Source organism: Erpetoichthys calabaricus, chromosome 7 (genome assembly GCF_900747795.2).
Source record: "Erpetoichthys calabaricus chromosome 7, fErpCal1.3, whole genome shotgun sequence".
NCBI classification, from domain to species: domain Eukaryota; kingdom Metazoa; phylum Chordata; class Cladistia; order Polypteriformes; family Polypteridae; genus Erpetoichthys; species Erpetoichthys calabaricus.
This window is the reverse complement of record NC_041400.2, coordinates 109,493,350-109,514,296: the sequence shown is the minus strand read 5'-3', so window position 1 is coordinate 109,514,296 and position 20,947 is coordinate 109,493,350. Positions and strand designations below refer to the sequence as shown.

Genomic DNA, 20,947 nt, shown 5'->3' with positions numbered 1-20,947 from the left:
AAGAGCGAGCGAGAGAGAGAGAGAGCACGTGCGAGCAAGCAAGAGAGAGAGAGCGCACAAGCAAGAGAGAGGGAGAAAGCGCGAACGAGCGAGAGAGAGAGTGCGCATGAGCAAACAAGCTAGAGAGAGAGTGCACGCGAGAGCAAACGAACGAGAGAGAGAGTGCATGCGAGAGCAAACGAACGAGAGAGAGAGCGCGCATGAGCGAACGAGTGAGAGAGAGCACAAGCGAACAAGCGAGAGAAATAGAGAGTGCATGAGCGAACGAGCGAGAGAGAGAGAGAGTGTGCGAGAGCGCACACAAGCGAACAAGCTAGAGAGAGAGCGCGCGCGAGAGCAAACGAGCGAGAGAGAGAGAGCGCACGAGCGAGCCCAAGCAGAAGAAGTAAACATTACAGAAAAAAATGTCCTCCTGTATGACGCACACCTGATTTTTTAATGCTAATTTTCGGGAAAAAATGTGCGTGTGGTACACGCATAAATATGGTATGAAGCATGCTAGTCAACCTCATACATATGCAATCAGAATGCTGCAGAACTTCATTTCCTGGTAAAGCAGGTTCCAACCCGATGCATCGAGACCCATCGCCACCCTCATTCAAGAGTATCTGGTTGTGCACACAACTAGGAAAAGAAAATCATGCACGTTATTATAGCACCTATCCTTTGCGTCCAGTAAAGATGTAAGTCTCTAGCATCAGAGCATATAGTCACTATTACCTGGCTCATCTAATAACATGATTGGTGTTACAATAAATAGTACAGGTTATATGAAATGCTGTGAGATCAGATAGTTTCCTAACCAACAAGCCAGCCACCACATACAACACCATTACATCTGTCAAAGCTAATTTGCCTCAAAATAAATGAATCATGAGTTTTCATCTTTGCATCTCAGATGGCTCTCATTGTATAGAAGCAGCTTAATTCTAACTATTAAGTTAGGAGTTATTACTTTAGGAGAACCAAACAATGCTGCAAATTGCCTTTTTATGTTGGCAAAAATATGCTACGTTTCGTGTATGTACTTCCATATCATATAAAAACTGGATGAAGTGCCTTGTTGGTTGGCTAATGGCTTCCAGAACAGCTGTCATGAAGGAGTGAAGCTTGGCTAAGATACTTCTGATGTCTTGGTCATTTCCCTAAGAGATGACAACAGGTAGCCAATATAAACTGATGAATAACGTAAAAAAGCTCTTCTGTGCAAATATGCAGCATTGGCCCTCTTAAAAGAAAACTGAAACACAGTCGGTACATCATTTCATCACTTTTGAGATGCAATTGTTTGTCACATCAACACACATTGTAATAACAGCTTAGTCATATGAATTAGTAAAGTGTGAGATGTCATTTATCTTGTTTACCTGCATTTCCTTACTTGATCAAGAGTGTCATCATTTCCCAGTTTCTTCAATATGTTGCGTACAGACGGCTCAGAGTTGCCATAAATAAACACTATTTCCTTTATCAAACTTTGTTTTATAAATCTTGACATTCGCACAGAAATAGGCGTATGCAGATTTTGAGTCTCTCTTGTGCAAATGCAAGCTTTATAAATGAAGCCCCCCCCTTTTCACTACTGAATAATGATGTTAAGGTACTCTCAAAAATTCTAGCTAGAAGGATGGAGAAAGTGCTGCCCTCGGTAATATCACAGGATCAAACTGGATTTATTAAAGGCCAACACCTATCTTCCACTCTCCGATGCTTGTATAATATTAAAATATTCGCCAGCAAAATCAAATACCCCGGAGATATTACTATCATTAGACGCAGAAAAAGCATTTGATATGATTGAATGGAACTACCTTTTCACTGCATTGGAGAAATTTGGGTTTGGCCTGAATATTTGTGCATGGATCAAACTACTGTATACCAATCCAGAAGCTTCAGTTTGTATTAACAATATTTGTTCAGACTACTTTAAGCTAGAACGTGGTACCAGACAAGGATGTCCCTTGTCACCACTGCTGTTTGCAATCGCCATTGAACCACTGGCGGTTCACTGTCGAAATTCCTATCAAATAAAGGGGATTATCAGAGAAGGACTGGAACAGAAAATTTCTCTATATGCAGATGATATGGTTTTATATATATCAGACCCAGAAAACACTGTGCCTGCAGTTTTAACAGCACTCACAGAATTTCAAAAGATATCTGGTCTTAGAATTAATCTGAATAAAAGTATACTCTTTCCAGTGAATTCACAAGCATATAATATTAGATTAGACACCCTACCTTTTACCATAGCAGATCAGTTTAAATACCTAAGGGTAAATATCACAAGTAAACATAAAGCTCTTTATCAACAAAACTTTGCCGTCTGTATGGAAAAAATTACTAGCTCACTCTAGCCGGAAGAATTAACGTTGTTAAGATGAATATCCTTCCTAAACTTCTTTTTTTATTTCAAAACATTCCAATATATATCAATAAATCGTTTTTTAAGCATTTAGATTCAACAATAACCTCATTCATTTGGAACTCAAAACACCCATGTATCCAAAGAGTGACCCTACAAAGACCTCAGGCAGAAGGTGGCATGGGTTTACCTAATTTTCAGTTTTAGTACTGGGCAGCAAACTTACAAGCCATAAAAACCTGGACACAAAAAAATGAACATACACAGGCTTTTTCTTATACGATTTCTCGTATTAGAAATTTGTTAGTTTTCGCATACCCCTTGGGGTCAGAGCGCAGGGTCAGCCATTGTACAGCGCCCTTGAGCAATTACAGGTTAAGGGTCTTGCTCAAGGGCCCAGCAGAGTAGGATCTCTTTTGGCAGTGACGGGGATTCGAACCAGCAACCTTCAGGATACCAGCGCAGATCCTTAGCCTCAGAGCCACCACTCCACCCCAATAAAACAGGCTCTCAATAGAAGTAAAATCCTGTAGTACTTCTTTATACTCCCTGCTCTGCGCTCCAATAAATGCAAGTTATCGCAAATATACTAATAACCCAATTGTGCTTTACTCACTTAGAATATGGAACCAACTTAGAAAGCATTTTAAGATGGAAAATCTTTTATCCGTGGCACCTCTGCAAGAGAACCACCTCTTTCAACCCTCGCAAACATATCCAGTTTTTAATATCTGGAAAAGTTTTGGGATTAAAATGCTCAGAGATCTTTATATAGACAACATATTTGCATCTTTTGAACAATTACATTCCAAATTCAACCTTCCAGCTACACATTTCTTTCACTATCTTCAAATTAGAAATTTTGTTAAATAGAAACTGCCCGATTTTCCTCGCCTCGTACCCTCCGCCATGCTGGAAAAAATACTGCTCAATTTCGAGGAATTAAACACCATTTCCGCATTATATAAAATCATATTAGAATCCCTGGGGTTTGATATTTCTTCAAATTTTTTTTTTGTTATAAATTGATCTATCTGTATGGAATGATTACAATAAAATTAATAAATAAAATTAAAATATATATATATATAAATGAAGCCCCTTGATAGTACTACATGGATGCTGGTCTACAGTCAAATGTTAAGCATAATGAAAATGCCCCTGTAGGTTTGGAGCTGCACTTCTGGAAATGAAGTTGGCCATCTGGTCAGAATGAATGGGATCCTCAATGGTGAGAGGAACAAGTAGATTCTTATCCATTACTCAATACAATTATGAAAGCCAAGGTCATAAAAAATTATCATTAGTAAAATAATGAGCTATTCTTTTTAGTAATTATTTTGATATTTAGAAGCATTCACACCATTATTTATGAAAGCATCCTTGCTTTACAGAAAAGTTTTACATTACTAAGATTTTGAACATTACTATATATACATATATATATATATATATATATATATATATATATATATATATATATATACAGTAATCCCTCGCTACTTCGCGGTTCACTTTTCGCGGATTCACGACTTCGCGGATTTTATATGTAAGCATATCTAAATATATAACGCGGATTTTTCGCTGCTTCGCGGGTTTCTGCGGACAGTGGGTCTTTTTACTTCTGGTACTTGCTTCCTCAGTTGGTTTGCCCAGTTGATTTCATACAAGAGATGCTATTGGCGGATGGCTGAGAAGCTACCCAATCAGAGCATGCAGTTAAGTTCCTGTGTGCTGCTGATTGGCCCAGCAACGGAGTGCTGCATTAACCAGGAAGTCTCATCTCACTCATTCAGCATTAACGTGCTCTTGCTACTGCATTCAGGGGATTATCACCTTCATCGTCATCATTTTTACTGCGCAGCATATTCATCACCATCATCACGTCATATATAGCTACGTGTACTTCGCTATACAGTAAGTGTAAACTTATCTACCGATTTCATATTGCTTAGCAGTTGTCCCTGTTATTAATAGAGTAAAGGGTGGGTTGAAAACAATACAGGGAGGGTTTAAAAACGTCCAAATACACGTTAAATAATTAAATAAATATGTTGTCCCTACTTCGCGGAAATTCAGTTATCGCGGTTGGCCTTGGAACCTATCTCCCGCGATAAGTGAGGGATTACTGTATATATATATATATATATATATATATATATATATATATATATATATATATATACTAGGGGGTTACCCCCTGCTCGCTTTGCTCGCCAACCCCTCTGGCCTGCGCTATGCGCCAGCCACTTTGAAACTCTGCCGCTCGTGTTCTGAAGAGGGGGGCTGAACGCACCCCAAGGAGATGTGGTTGCTCCTCCGAAACCCCTTCTTAAACAATACAATGGGAAACGAATACAGTTTTTTTTTACCTCCTCTTTGCTCGATCAGCTGCTAGATTGCTGCTGCTGCTGTGCCGTGTGATCTGCATCTTGTGTGGCGCTTCAAACATTTAAAAGCCTGTACAGCAGCTGTCTTTGTCATCTACTCTTTTTGTTTTATTTCTGGTCCCAGGCGTGGTTAAATGTCTTGGCAGAAAGTCTCATCTTGCGGGACGTGAGTTCTTGGTATTTTAGTTTATAATTTAAAAACGTAATAAGAATCTGAAAGTCTGATAAAATTAAAGTTTGATAAATTCTGAAAAGAATGATACCAAACATATATATGTAGGTTTTAAAATAAGCCCGATTTCAAGCATGACAAAAAACGTGACATAAAAAGTCACACAATATCATTGCACAAGATCGTTGCACTTTTATGCTTAGGATTTTATATATAGAGAGTATATATATATATATATATATATATATATATATATATATATATATATATATATATATATATACACACACACATAAGGTCTGAGTGTTTCTCAGTATTTAGCTGAATGAAATGCATTGTATGTGTGGTTGTCGGTACAGAGTGTGGGTTCACGAAAGACTAAAATATAGAGTATGCTGTGGCATCAACCTAAAGAAAGGTAGGACACAGTAGAGTCCTTTTGGTGTGGTATAGTCAGTCCACGGTTATGAAATCAGTGGCCAATTTTAAATAAATAATCGTGCCCCGAAAAGGTGCAGGCTCCAATCAGGTGTGAGTGTGCGCGAGTGAGTTTTGCTCCACGGTTAATTAGGGAGCTGGCTGACCGCGTCACATATATTTGCAGAGGCGGATGGATCAGTCAAACACCTCAATGATGCTGTGGAGGAAGTGGCTTCTTGTACCTGTAGCCAATTATAGAGCAGAGGATAAAGAAGCCTACATAGGACACAAGAGAAATACTCAGAGAGCGAAAAACGGAGAGACAGAAAGAGAAAGAAAAGAGAGAACACAGCCATGAGAACAGCATCAGGAGGGGAGGCAGGACAACTAAGCCAGTGTGTGAGAGGTACTGTGGTCAAAGACCCTGCAAAAGAGCAAAGGATGAGCGCTCTAGGGCAATTTGTCCCCACTGATGGTCTGGAGGAGTGTACGTGATTGAGTCGGAGTCCTCTCCAGGGATCCAAGGTACACCAGGGGAACAAAAAGGATGACGAGAGGACAACCAACTACGAGTGGTCTGGCTGACCCCGTTCAAGTCAGCCAACACGAGCTGGTCAGGTTGGTGAGGACCACGGCTGTTAGTGTCTCTGGCAGCCGAGTGAGCAATGGGTGAGCTGGGGAGACAAAGAGGTGATGTGCTAGGCTTGTCCAAGAAGGAAAGGAATATTGCCCTGATGACTGTGTTGGTGGTTTTTGTTCTTATTTTAAGTCATCATTTTTAACTGACAGACAGTCACCATTTTAAACGATTATTTATAGAAGAGTTTTGAGCACTTATTGTTTATGGATTGTTTTAATAAAAGCACTGATGCACTTTATGCACCTACCCCTTGCTATGTGAGAGTTCTCATTGGCCGGCCTCTTTCCTTGGGTACAGGTGGTGGCGGGTTCAAGAGGTTCCCAACATGCAACCGGTAATGTGGACCAGACCTGGACCATCACATTTGGCCAAATAATATGCCAGTGATGACAGTAGATTAACCAGTCATCCTCTGTGTTATTTTGTGCACACACTACACTGGACCCATGAATCTCAAGTTATACTTGTAATAAAAGAAGAAGAGGGCTAAAAGGCAAATGTGGCACTATGGTTTGCTTACATACACTCTGTATGTGTAGTTGTAGATATATATACATATACATATAATAAGCACATGCAGTACATGTCTTTCTGCGGTGGGTTGGCACCCTGCCCGGGATTGGTTCCTGCCTTGTGCCCTGTGTTGGCTGGGATTGGCTCCAGCAGACCCCCGTGACCCTGTGTTCGGATTCAGCGGGTTGGAAAATGGATGGATGGAGTACATGTCTTTACATGAGCTGTCTCTAAAGATTAAAATATAACAAAAAGTTTTTTTTAATGAAAGAAAATAATTTATTTTAACATGAAGTTAAGAAATGGCAGATAAGAAATGCCCCGCCAGTCAAAAACATGTCAATGCAGACTAATTAGAATGACGTAGTACAGTTCCACTTGCAAATTTATGTTATGTCTGCTTTCTTATCTTCAGCAAATGCTGGAAAAGAGAAAGAGGGCAATGCCATTTTATCCTACACTGTAATGTACTCCTGCAAAAAATAGGACTAAATGTTGGTGTGTTAGGAGAATATAATGCTATCTTATTTTTTTTGTTGCAGATGCACTATTAAAGAAAACAGAGCCATAGAAAAAGGAGCAGGAATACAAAGGTATAACATTTTAGCAGCCTGCTCAGTATAGCTGTGTTTTAAGTGGAAAAGAGAAGAAAAAACACAATCCCCTGCTTCTATCAATGATGATTCAACCATTTAAAAACTGGCATCTGCAACTGAGTTGTTTTATTTGTGGGTAAACAGTAAAAAAAACCTCACTTCTTTACTTTAGCTGTGACTGTTCAGTTTTCTTGTAGCTGCAAGCAACTCAATGTACCCAACTTTTCAGTGGTGTTTAAAGAACAGTCTACTTGATATGCCTGCAGAAGCAGCAATAAAACAGAATTTGCAGTTTTGCAATAATTTGTGAGCATCATAATATAGATATTTTGAGGCCATGTTCAATTTGTACTGTACAATTCAATTCGAGTACATGCTCAGCAAATTTGTACATATTGACTATAACATAATAACAGCAACATACAAAACTTTAGAGTTGCATACATAAACACACATGTCAAGTTAATTAAACAGTAAAGCATAAATAAGTTTTATTGCCTTAATAAAAGTGAAGTAATTTTAATATAAATGATTGTTAACAATTAAGATATGGCCAGTTGACAATGGACTAAATTAAAAACTCTAAGTAGGATCACACTTAAAGAAAATACATTTTTGGGAGAGGGGACTACATGGTTATCTCTTACAGGCAAAGTCATGACTTTGCTGACATAGGCTAACTGGCAGCCTTTTCTGCTTGGGTATTCTACAATATCCAGACTGAAGTTTACAACTGTTTAAACTTTGTGATGCATGAGTCCCTGTCTTGCACCCCAAAGACGAGGCTGAGTCTCAATACTTTAGAAAAACCAGCTTTTTAATACACTCGAAACAGAAACAGCAAGGTTATTTATTGTAGCGGGATCAACCATTCTACTATACTGTACACAGATACAGCAAACAGGCAGGGTTGGGGCCAGGTCAGTGGCCAAGTTATAATGTTCCTAGCATCACCCATCGGGCGACCAGCACTTTGTGTGTGGCAGCGGTCAGCTTGTAGATGTTATTGTGGCACTACAAACCTGCAAGCAACTCTCAACAAATGCGGCAGTCATGCTTCTCTGTGTCGTCCCATTGGGGAGGGTCTCTAAAGGTCTCACGACTTAAATAAAATAAGGTGATAAAGTTGTGTTACATTAACTATTAAATACAGGAACAGTAGTCTGTCATATTAGCAGTGGCATCATGTGCTATATCAGGAAACTCTGAAGGGAAATAAAATAGAAGGGACATGTACATTATTTGAAGTGATTGGGAAGGGAACATACACAGATGACTGGATTAAGTTTTAATTTGTCATCCGTAAGCATCCCTAATCCCTACCAAAGTTTGTGTGAATTGTTAAAGCAGATAAATACCATCTCTGGTTTACTCCCTTAATGACATTTAACTTCTTTGATTGTTTTTCTTAGAATTCGTATTTGCATTTCTTCTATGTTACTATGTCACTATTTTGAAATACATGTAAATTATTTCATACTTTCTAGAAATCCATGATGTTAGTGGCAATTAACATGTTCTTACTAAGAAATATGCAGATTGCTTTCTTAAGCACATACTCATCCATATATTTTTGATGAATCATATTTTGAAATCTGTAATTCATCCAGATCTGAGGAGGAGTCCCTAAACACTCCCAGTTTACACAATAAAATCAGTCCTTCAGCATTTCTTCTGTCTCTTTGGTTCAGAACTGTATTACGTTTCTTGCTGGCACCTCACATTTCACTCATTGCTTGTAATCTGGCTACAGAAATGTAGCGGGCAGTAAACATTTTTTGGGGGGCGTAGCAATGGTTCAGATTATTAGTAATCCTTGTGTGGCAGATGATATGTTGATAAATTTACGCTTACATACTTAACTCCCCAGAAACAATAAATAATCGAGCATGATATAAATGCTCACATTCATTTCTCCATTATACCGAGTAGTATAAAGTAGTACACTGTATTTTCATAGATTTTGGTGCTTTTCGATTGAACTTTTTTAATTAAGATGATCATTCATTTTTTGGTGACATTTTATATATCATTAGCTTATCATATGTTTAAGGATTTCTACCATTTATTTTTACTTAAGCTGTGTTTGATAGTTTCTATTCATTTTTGGAGCTTTTACCATATTGTATTTACCTTCCACTTGTACTTGATTGCTTAACTTGTATAAAATCAGTGGGTGGCATGCTTTGTACTCCTGTCACTTCATTATACTTTAGATCATCAGTTTTAATAAGGTATCTAAAAGAAGAACGCATTTGTCTTCCTTCTGCAGTTTTCCAGCTGCAGTGCTTTTGACTATTACTGTGATAGACTAAAACTGTTTTTCAGCCTGGAATTTACTGTTTAGATTATTTATTTGGCTAATTTTTGGGAAGTACATATTTTCCCTGTGTAATAAGTCATACTACAGCATATTGCATATTTGTCTGTCCTAAATAATTGTATTTACATCTGACAACATTGACGATGGACTTGAACCTCATGCAGTATAGGTTTTTGACTTGTACCCAGTGCTACCAAGTTAGGCTCTTGTGCTAAAACTTTAACAACAGCCAGGTATGGTAAATTAAATATATGGATGAAAATTGAAATATAAATTGAATTTTTCTCCAGAAATTAGTGTCATGCTAACCATCTTGTCGAATAACTTTGAGGAGCTTGTCTGGCTTGAGAGTTAAAATCAGCAACTTATTATCTACTCCTCTTTTTGTGGTTCTTTTATGAAGTATGGTTTTGAAACTGCTCTTCTTAGCCTTCTTAGTGATACAAGTTGAGCTGTTAATTATTTTATCAATGAAAACCCTGTTGACATTATGCTCTTGACAGAGACATGACAGTAGACTAATGAATTTGTTCTATTTAATTAATCTATTTCTACTTGTCATGTCTGTCATGAACAGTTTGTGGCTCTTGAGGAACATAAATTTCCAAAGGATCCAGGAAACCAAGGTGTGCCGCACTGCTCTGTACTTTGGCCACATCTCTTCTTCATAAATATGCTTTCCTCTTAGGTTGTGTACAACCATCTTTTCCAGTTTTATTATAATGTCATTCATACCCAGATCTGTGCAAAAGCTGCTACTGTATTATCTTTTTCTGTTATGTTTGCATGTTTCTGTCATATAATATCTTTACTGGTTGCCCAGCTATTTAAGGTGGAATTATTGCAAAGCGTACATCTCTCTATTATAATAAAAAAAATCCTGGGACGAGACGTGACTATTTCAGAGAGATACTTTCACGTCCCCCAAGACGAGACTTTGTGCCAAGAGATTTAACCATGACCGGGGCCGGAAATAAAAGACAAAGAGTAGATGACAGTAGAACGTCGTAAAGAGTTCAAAAACGTTGGTGCAATACACATGCAGAGCAGGTTAGAGATAATGAAAGTACTAAAACTCGAAAGTCTCAAAAAAATGATAGTAAAGATCGCAATAGCGCAAACAAATGGAAATTATTACTCTGTGAAATAACAGAACAGAGAAAAGAGCTCGAACTTTAAGTCGGAGACTTGTAGATCATCTAATTTGTGTTGCCATCAGGGAAAAGTAGTGTTTCTTCCCAATGAAGAGGCATATCCACAAGAATTAAAAGATTTGTTGTTTGGTGAAAGTGAAATCCACATATGTGAAGTGGCTGGTGTGTAGCGCAGGCTGGGGGGGTTATTGGTGAGCGAAGGGGGCAGGGGGCGAAGTCATAAGAATGGGTGGGTCAGAGAAAGAGTGTTTAGCATCGTCTGTCACCTGATAACTCCTGAAACTTGTGCTTGACCTTCATCCCTGTAGAGAGCTTGTATACTTCACCCTGGGTCCACTGGGTTTTATTTCTCTAGGTATTCTGATTTTCTTCTCACATCCAAAAGACATGTAGTTTAGGTTATTTTAAAAGTTTAAAGAGACCCTGCATTAGTTACTTTGTGTCTTTGGGTGAAAGTGCTCCAAGATGCAATAGCAAATTTTTCAGGGCTGCCTTTTGAATAATTTTGCCAGGATACATAATGGTCCCTCATAAGTCTGATTTGCATTATGTGTATTTTAAATGGATGAATAAAATGATATGTAAGAGTCCTACTCTTTCTTTTGGATGTTTTCCCAGTTCAGGCTGCAGAGACTGTCTAGAAGTTTGTGGTCTTTTTAATCATTTACTGTCATTTTATTATCACATCAATTTTTCAGAGTAAAAGCATCATCTATTTATAATCAAGTTTATTATTGACAGATGCACAATGCCTCATGCATGCATTTATATTATCTTGGCTTGCTTTTAGCATTGTATGAGCTTCCAAACAAGCTGTGAGACTCTGCTGCCAGACTTTTAAGGTGCTCCGAATCTTGCCAAAATATCATTCCCTCTTGGCAAAAAAAGAAAAAAAATCACAAGGTTATCATAAAACTATGCGTCATGTACAAATGATTTTAAAGACAGATACAACACACTGTGACATTGCACCATCATACCTCTCAAGGCAGTACAATGGTTTTTGGCAACTTCTCTTTTCTATGTCGTTTATAAAGTTAATTCAGTCATGTATTTTTCTAAAAATGTAATAAAATAACAATCCATTTTATGGTGTCCACCCCCACAAACTCCAAACTAGTACTGCAGAATTCAACACTCTGACAAAAAAGAACAAGCCTGAGTGGACAAACAAGTTAGACACAAAGAAGAAGAAGTATACTAGCAGCAAAGTAATAAGATGATGATCAGGTCAAGAGGTACATGCACATGGACTAGCTGTAGATTTTCTGATCATTTATCAATACAGGGGACCAGATGCTCTGTTGATTTTCTCTACCAAGAGTTCCGAAACTAGAGAAGGGGTATCAGTAGTTAAAAGTGTGTTTTAAGTTAAAAATTGATTTTGTTCATCATTTTATTTTCTAGACATGAAACATATCTCTCTATTATAAAAGAAAATCTTGAGATGAGACAAGACTATTGCCAAGAGATTTTTTCAAGTCCCGCAAGATGAAACTATTGCCAAGAGATATTTTAATGTCCCGTGAGACAAGTCTATTACCAAGAGATTTTTTCAAGTCCCGGCCTCCTCTCAACCATTTCCGGTTAACAACCCACGCTCACGGTCTTCTCACCTCTCATTGTGTGAATGCTTTTGTCAGACACAGTTCCTGCGCTCTCAGCTCTTACTGTATACATTTTTATGTTTTGTATACTTGTATTCAAAGTGGTCGAACAATTCTGACATGTAAAATTTTAACAGGCGACAAGAAAGGTAATGTATTACATCTTCCGTGGATAACATTAGACACCAAAGGAGATCTTGCTATACCATTTGTATTAAAACATTTACAGTTTCCCATTAGAATAGCTTTTGCTATGACAATTAACAAATCACAAGAACAAACATTTGAAAAAGTCGGTTAATTTATTAGAGAGAAAGAAACGATATTCACTCACGGGCAGTTATACTTTGCGTTGTCACAATTTAAGTTCAAACACGGAATCAAAATTCAATGCGATATCGATGAAAAGTTAATTCCAAGTATTGTTTTTACTGAAGTTTTACAGTAAAAGTGTAAGTTTAAAAAGTATTTGCGTGTTAATTTCAAAGCCAAACAGAATGAAAACATATAACACAACGAATACCTCTAACGCAACATGAAACATAATTTTCTTTAAATTTATTATGTTTTACTATTTTTTAATATGGTTAATTACTTGCTGTAATGTAAAATAGTTCAAACGTCCACTTCCCCATATGCGAGCCGCACAGCCACAAAATGGCTAGCGCATAGCGCCCGCCTGGGGGTTGGCGAGTGAAGCGAGCAGGGGGAAGAGCCCCCTAGTATTTTTTAATTAAAACTACATAAAGTAGAAGGAATAAAGGGGAGCTCCCATTCCAACACTGTCTTAATCGGTAATAAGAGTTGTATTGCCTTAAATAGCACTGTGCTTATAGTCGATACTGGATTCTAGCAAGAGGATATTTATTATTAACGAGTAAAGCTTTTTGAATTTAAAACTTTGGTGCATTTTCATTAGAATATGTTATAACTAGGCTTTGCTAATTTTTTTTCATTTGTATCGTGTATTTTTAGTAATATATATTGCTTTGTTTTAAATTAAATTTTTTTTTCTGAACATCTTCCTTATTGAGGTAGTAAAGTATTGCATGGCATCTAATTGTCATGTCTTTACAACAGTACTTAGTGGATGAGGAGGGTTGCCTCCAATACTGAGCAGCATGGGAAGGAGTAACGTGTTGATTGGCAAGTGGTAGCAAGTGGTAAGGCACACTAGCCTCTCTCATCTTGAAGACACTAACATGTCCTTCTCTTGCCAAAGCTACTAAGTGGTTGTCACTAAGGAGTGGTAAGTTGCATGGGCTTATACTTGGTGTGTTTGTATGTATGCATTTTAGTGTATGTGGATTAAGCTTGTGTATGTGGTGTTCAGATGTAGGCAAACCAATGAAGAATGCAGTAAGTTCCACTCACACCCCACAATAATAGATCTAGTGATAAAAACTATAAAAAGAGAAAGCACTGAGATTATTAACAAATTCAGTGCGTTACAGGCATGTACTGTATACTGCATATAACCTGACACTTTGTTCGGGATTGCTTTTGCCCCTCACTTGATTGTGCTATAATACATGGCAGCCCCTGTAATAGGAATAAGCAGATTTAGAAGATCAATAAAAATATAAAAACAATATATACTGTCATCTCAATGAAAAATGCAGAGAGCAAAAAATATGCCTCAGACATTTTGTTATCTACTTGTCAGAGGGGAACATTTTTTGTACACAGGGTGGTTTTCTTTTTTCTATTAGGCAAAGAAACATGTGAATATTAAATGTAGAATCCAGTAGATGAAGGGGCAATAGGCACCCATTGTTGGGATTGGGGTGATAAGTGGAAAGGCAAATTTCCTGAGTAATTGTGTTACAAGTAATTGTAATGGCTGTCTACAGGACATTTACCTGTCTTGCAAAAGAGTCACCTGCTTTGAAGTTTGATCTGCTTAAACATACATACAATACAATATTGTGATCACAGAACTACCTCCTTCCTAGGAAAATGTTTGTATTTACCTGACTTGAAAATGAACATGTCTGGGGACATTGGTTTCTACTCAGTATATGTGTACTCCTTGATAGTTGGCAAAAAATCTTTTTTGTTTAACCTGTGTTTACAGTATTTGTCAAGCCCAGGAAATTGGTATGTCTCATTGTTTAATCCATCGTCATGTTGATCTTGACAGGGACTGAAGCAAATTTATACTTCTGGTCAACAGGGGGTTAGGAACAGTCCACAGAGAACGCTGTCAAGGCAACTCACACAAGGCACAGGGGCTCTGTGGCATTTAGGGAACATGGCTGGCACAACACAAGGCACACGGACAGCAACACCTAACTCCATGGAGGAAGAGACAGTTCCACCAGAGAGATGTTGGTTGTGGGTCCAGCAAGTGGGGGAAGATTCATGAAAGGACAGAGCGAAGCTGCCGGACAAGAAGCAAGGGGTGCCTAGGTCATTATAGCAACCCAAGAGCACAGAAGTAAAAAAAAAAGAACAAAGAAGAAACACTGACAGGGATTCAACGAACACAGTCCAGTGAACAGAGTGTATCTATGGACAGTTGGACGATTAATTGTTGTGGTAACACAGCGTGCAAGCTGGACTCTGCACCACTAAAGGTTGTATCATCCACTTCATGTTTAGAGTGTGGACTGTGTGCTTTTCTTTTAAAAAAATGTTTTTGTTCCTGATATTGTTACCTTCTTATGTTCTTTTAACTTTTTGGTGCACTTTATATTGTCTGGTGGAATACAAGTTACAACTGATTGTCCTGAAATTGTTGCTATGTGTTTCATTGTGTGTTTACTCACCGCCCAATTTAAAGAAACCTGTGTGCTATTATCTGTAATCCATTAATTTGCTAACAACTACAATTATTTCTATAGGACATTTTCATACAAAGGATGTAGCACAGTTGTTTATAACATGTCAAAGTGGTAGTTACATGCAAGGAAAAACTAATTAAATTTAGATGAGAACAGTAATGAATAAATAGCATACAATAGATAAATAAATAATGCAGACTAACATAAGAAAGATATAAAGAGTAAAACCTTGATTATCTGTAACTCGATTAATCAGTCTAGCATCTACCTATTACTACTGATGCCCGATATGCGACGAGCTCTGCACATTGGAACAACTCTCCCTTTTTGCTAGCATGCAGTGTTTTTCCCCAGCACAATATGTCAAGCTGCATTTTGAAATCACAGTTTCCGTTACATACCTTCAATATATGACAATATTAAATGTTTATGAAACCGCAAAAGCGCTTCAAGTATTGCTTTAATTTACGGAGTAGGAAGAACAACAGTGAACCATATAAATTGTGATGTCGACAAAATTGAAAAACGTGTTGAAAATGTAAACCACTGACAGTAATATTATTCTGTATTAATGTTCTTCTGCATTGTAATTTTCTTTTTAAATTCTGTTATATTATGCTTTGTAAATATATTGTGACGCGCAGGCAGCTTGTGATGCACTGTGCAGGAGCAGAAAGGGCAGAATGTTGTGTAAATAAAAGAACAGGGTGAAGGGCTTCTGTTCTGTGAGGGGCGGACACGCCTCTTAGGAGATGAGTGACAGGAGAAGGCAAGAGAACAAGAAACGTGCGGCGGAAGGAAGTTTTGAGTAGAGAGCCAGGAGACAATAACTAGGAGTGTCTGCAGTATAGAAAAAGACATAACGTGGGTGATAGGAGACATTGGTATTATTGTTTTGGGGGTGTGCTTTGTAACCAAGATAATGGAGTATAAGACAGCACTGTTTGTTACGGAATGAAGATCCATCCATCCATCCATCCTCTTCCGCTTCTCCGAGGTCGGGACGCGGGGGCAGCAGCTTGAGCAGAGATACCCGGACTTCCCTCTCCCCGGCCACTTCTTCTAGCTCTTCCGGGATAATCCCAAGGCGTTCCCAGGCCAGCCGGGAGACATAGTCCCTCCAGCGTGTCCTGGGTCTTCCCTGGGGCCTCCTCCCGGTTGGACGTGCCTGGAACACCTCACCAGGGAGGCGTCCAGGAGGCATCCTGATCAGATGCCCGAGCCACCTCATCTGACTCCTCTCGATGCGGAGGAGCAGAGGCTCTACTCTGAGCCCCTCCCGGATGACTGAGCTTCTCACCCTATCTTTAAGGGAGAGCCCAGACACCCTGTGGAGGAAACTCATTTCAGCCGCTTGTATTCGCGATCTCGTTCTTTCGGTCACTACCCATAGCTCATGACCATAGGTGAGGGTAGGAACATAGATCGACCAGTAAATTGAGAACTTTGCCTTGTGGCTCAGCTCCTTTTTCACCACGACAGACCGATGCAGAGCCCGCATCACTGCGGACGCCGCACCGATCCGCCTGTCGATCTCACGCTCCATTCTTCCCTCACTCGTGAACAAGACCCCAAGATACTTGAACTCCTCCACTTGAGGCAGGATCTCGCTCCCAACCCTGAGAGGGCACTCCACCCTTTTCCGGCTGAGGACCATGGTCTCGGATTTGGAGGTGCTGATTCCCATCCCAGCCGCTTCACACTCAGCTGCGAAAACTTGGAAAACTCCAATACCTTTGAGTTGTATTTGTTTCTTATGCTGTTCTTTGCAATATTATATAATTTATTTAATTTATGTTAATACTATATTTTGTTAATAGTTGTTTTTGTAAACAAATAAGACTGTTCTCTAAACTAATCTACTGTGTATCATTTTTAACGTAGATGTTCTGTTATCTGTCTTTTCTCTTATCTATCACAGCCTCAGTCCCAAACCCTGATGGATAATTGAGGTATTACTGTAATTAAAAGAAGTGGAGTCCTTAAATATAGAGTTGTATCTATAATAATAAAAGGCAAAGCCCTCACTGACTGACTGACTGACTCACTGACTCACTCATCACTAATTCTCCAACTTCCCGTGTAGGTGGAAGGCTGAAATTTGGCAGGCTCATTCCTTACAGCTTACTTACAAAAGTTAGGCAGGTTTCATTTCGAAATTCAAAGCGTAATGGTCATAACTGGAACATATTTTTTGTCCATACACTGTAATGGAGGAGGCGGAGTCACGTATCGCGTCATCACGCCTCCTACGTAATCACGTGAACTAAAAACAAGGAAGAGATTTACAGCACGAGTCACACGCGGGAACGAAGGTAAATGACGTTAATTTTTGACTGTCTTTTAATACTGTGTAAACATACATATTAACACATGTGCAATTAAACGTGTGCATTTACGGGGTGATTTCTCAGGCTTAAAAGCTCACCTTTTATCAAACGCGGGAACAAAGGTAACTGACGTTGTTCTCTTTTAATACTGTGTAACCATACATATTAACACATGTGCAATTAAACGTGTGCATTTACGGGCTGATTTCTCAGGCTTAAAAGCTCGCCTTTTACTAAAAAGGTAAATGCAAAACTATTTTCAATCAGTTTATTGAAACGCTCCCGTTAAGGATTGCAATAACATATTCGCGAGATAAAAGTTTAATGAGAACACACGAGGTATAAACGAACCACACGCCGTGGCGCAACGTTGGGGCAACAGTTTCAACCATTCTATGATCTGCTTCTCGCAACTGAAAGACGGCACATGGCGGATGTTAGCCGACTTGCTGACCGCAACGTTAGGGGCTTCAACTATGGCGCTGACGCCACATCTCAGTGCCAACACTTTGCAGACTGTACTTAAAAGACACGCCCTCCACACTGGACAGTTAAAAACACCAATCAAACTAACGATGACATCAAGTATTACCCAATCAAAAGTAGGAAAGGAGGCATCTTCATAAAATGCGTGTGGGATGATTTGCATGAGACGCTGCTTTAAAAATAAAATGATAAAAAAAATACGGGATAAATCCCGTCCAGTATTGATTCAAAACGGGATGCGCAATTTCATTCTCAAACGCGGCACGATTCCGTATTTTAAAGGACGGGTGGCAACCCTACAGTGCCAGGTAACCACCCATACAATCACATTGTGATTCAGACTAGGAATGCAATGAATGTAATTACCCCGATCTACATACAAGGCGAAAGTCTTGCAACATTCAAAGATGATGGTTTGGGATAAGTACACCATACAACATAAAAGAGCTTATGAAGCCTTGAACCGAAAAAAGCAAGATCTCAGAGATCGTAAAAAAAAAAATAGGAGGTAATGTCGTTTTACTCGCTGTACATTTTAGTCAAATATTACCAGTTATTCCACGAGGGAGACCAGCAGATCAACTCATCGCGTGTTTAAAATCCATGCTTCTCCCACGCTCGGTTATATGTCGCGTGTTCTCGGTTAGGTGCACCAAAAAATGTATACATTTAAGCATGTAATGGGCAAACAAAAAATGAGGTATACCCGAAGGCACTGCAGTAGTACTTAATGTAACTTTACTTCTTAAATGTTAATGTTTTACTGTTTAATAATTTATTCGCTTCTTATATGTTGTTCAAATTCTTTTATCAAAATACCACTGACAGCGCAATGCACGATAACATGGAGTGAATACACCATACGCATCCGCCCACGGCTGCCCTGCTGTGCGCAGATAGGAGTTGATTCTACAATAAAATAAAATAAACATAAAAAGAGTAAAACAATCATCACCCATAAAGCGGATAGTAGACGTGACGTACTATATGTGTACCACATTTCAAGTGTATAGGTGAAACGGTTTGCGAGCTACAGGTCATTTAAAATCCTGGACAGACACACAAATTGCCACGGTAGCAAATTACAGAAGAAGATTTTACTGTTTAATAATTTATATTTATATGAAAAGTGCTTCTTATATATTACTTCATATTCTCATATGATAATGATGTTAATGTTTATATTGATTTCTGTGTTATTAAAACTGCATGTATGTGTGTATATGTATATGTATATATATATATATATATATATATATACTAGCAAAATACCCGCGCTTCGCAGCGGAGAAGTAGTGTGTTAAAGAGGTTATGAAAAAAAAAGGAAACATTTTAAAAATAACGTAACATGATTGTCAATGAAAGCCCGTTTCACTCAGTAAGTCTTATGTGTGTGTTTATGTATGTGTAGATATGTATATATATGTATATGTATATAAATGTTTATGTGTGTGTGTATATTATATATATAATATATATATATATATATATATATATATATATATATATATATATATATATATATATATATATATATATATATATAAAAGACAGCAACAGTTATAACAATGACAACACAATTACATTGACAATCATGTTACGTTATTTTTAAAATGTTTCCTTTTTTTTTCATAACCTCTTTAACACACTACTTCTCCGCTGCGAAGCGCGGGTATTTTGCTAGTTAATTAATAAATATAAAAATAAAATAAATTATTAAACCTGCTTAATCTGATTTTATGGTTATATCACTTTACCAACATATAACAGCTTTTTAAATTTCCTCAAATAGAAATCCCAGGAAAATCACAACAGAAAAAATATGTACATTTTAATTGTAGATGTAAGCAGCTTTTATTTGGTGACATGAGTAAGGTTTGAAGAAAGGTGATTCATGCTCACCCCTGGTCATTCTTGCGAGGATGCTACTACATCTTTCATGCTCTAATGGTGTGTGTGACTGTCTTTTGCTCTTGAAATGTTTACAATGAAAACAATCAGTTAGCTTGTGCAATTTGCTGCACTGCCAGCAGATGTAGCTGTGATTCTTTTCCGGTCAGCCATGCCATGTGCCCACACTGCTGTTATCTTCCTGTCAGTCATGTTGCGTGGTCATGCTGCCACTTGCCATTAGAAGGACCCAAACCCCAATTACATGGCAGAGGTAGATGGCACCTCCAATTCTTTGGTTGTGTATTACTTTCTTTTGCACTCAGAGTTTATGACTTGAATTTACAAAAAAAAATGATGAATTGGCTTGTGCAATGTGCCTCACAGTTAACAGATGTTGCCACTGCTCTTTTCCTGTCAACCATGCCATGTGCTCATGCCACAGTTTTTTTCCTGTCAGCGATGGAGCGTAGCCACACCACTGCTACTTGTATGAAGGACCCAAACTCCAATTATAGAGTCAATGTTTCTTGAATCTTGTGAGGGCGTAAACCTCGCAATAGCATTGCGGAAGGAACAGCTATGATATGCTTTTGCCCCCACTAACATCAACTCTTGGGGGTTAGAAGTGTTAGTAATTTGTCCACTAAAAAATTACAGGTAAGGACTTGCATGTACATTTCATTCTACTTTTCCAGGAAGCTGCTTGCAAGTCATTATTCTACCGTGAGAATATACTTTGCATACACTGCACTGGGCTGACATACATAGAATGACGAGCAAAGTTACTTTTGTTTATGTTCGCTGCAAGGATCTGCAGCAGTGTAGTTCATTTTCGGTTTTGTTTGTATAAGCTTATTTATAGTTTTAAATTAGACTAGTTTATTTAAATGTTTCTTTTTAATTAAGGTTGTATCTTGTTTTAGGTGGTGTTAACTCCCCTCTTGAAACATTCATTGGTGTTGAGGAGACTTTGACAGTTGTGAAGCACTCTGCTATTTAAGCTCCGGGATAACAAGGTGAAAGGGTCGATTGACCACGCTCCGGAGTGTAGATGAGTGTTTTGGCAAAAGACTGAAAGCACAATAGGAAGAGTAGCTGTGTTTCTCAGCAATTGGCTGCTAGTTAGAGTTAACTTAACCTACTATAAACCAGTGTGGACTTTTGATTTCTTTCTATATTTATAGAGGAGCTTTATTTTCATTTGTAGGCTGCACCAGAGCCTGGGCTGTTTTTGATCTTTGTAAATATTGCTCAAGTCAGTTAGTACCCTTG

At 38.3% G+C, this 20,947-nt stretch overlaps 1 protein-coding gene across 1 annotated transcript in view; it reads left to right on the top strand.

The window, feature by feature from the left end:
• LOC127528747 (uncharacterized) overlaps positions 1 to 20,675 on the top strand; it is a 90,425-nt gene extending 69,750 nt beyond the window's left edge. Inside the window, exon 2 of the mRNA XM_051929466.1 lies at positions 20,599 to 20,675. Coding sequence (XP_051785426.1) covers positions 20,599 to 20,675 — 77 coding nt within the window. The remainder of the gene's footprint in view (positions 1 to 20,598) is intronic.
• The last annotated feature ends 272 nt before the right edge of the window (positions 20,676 to 20,947 follow it).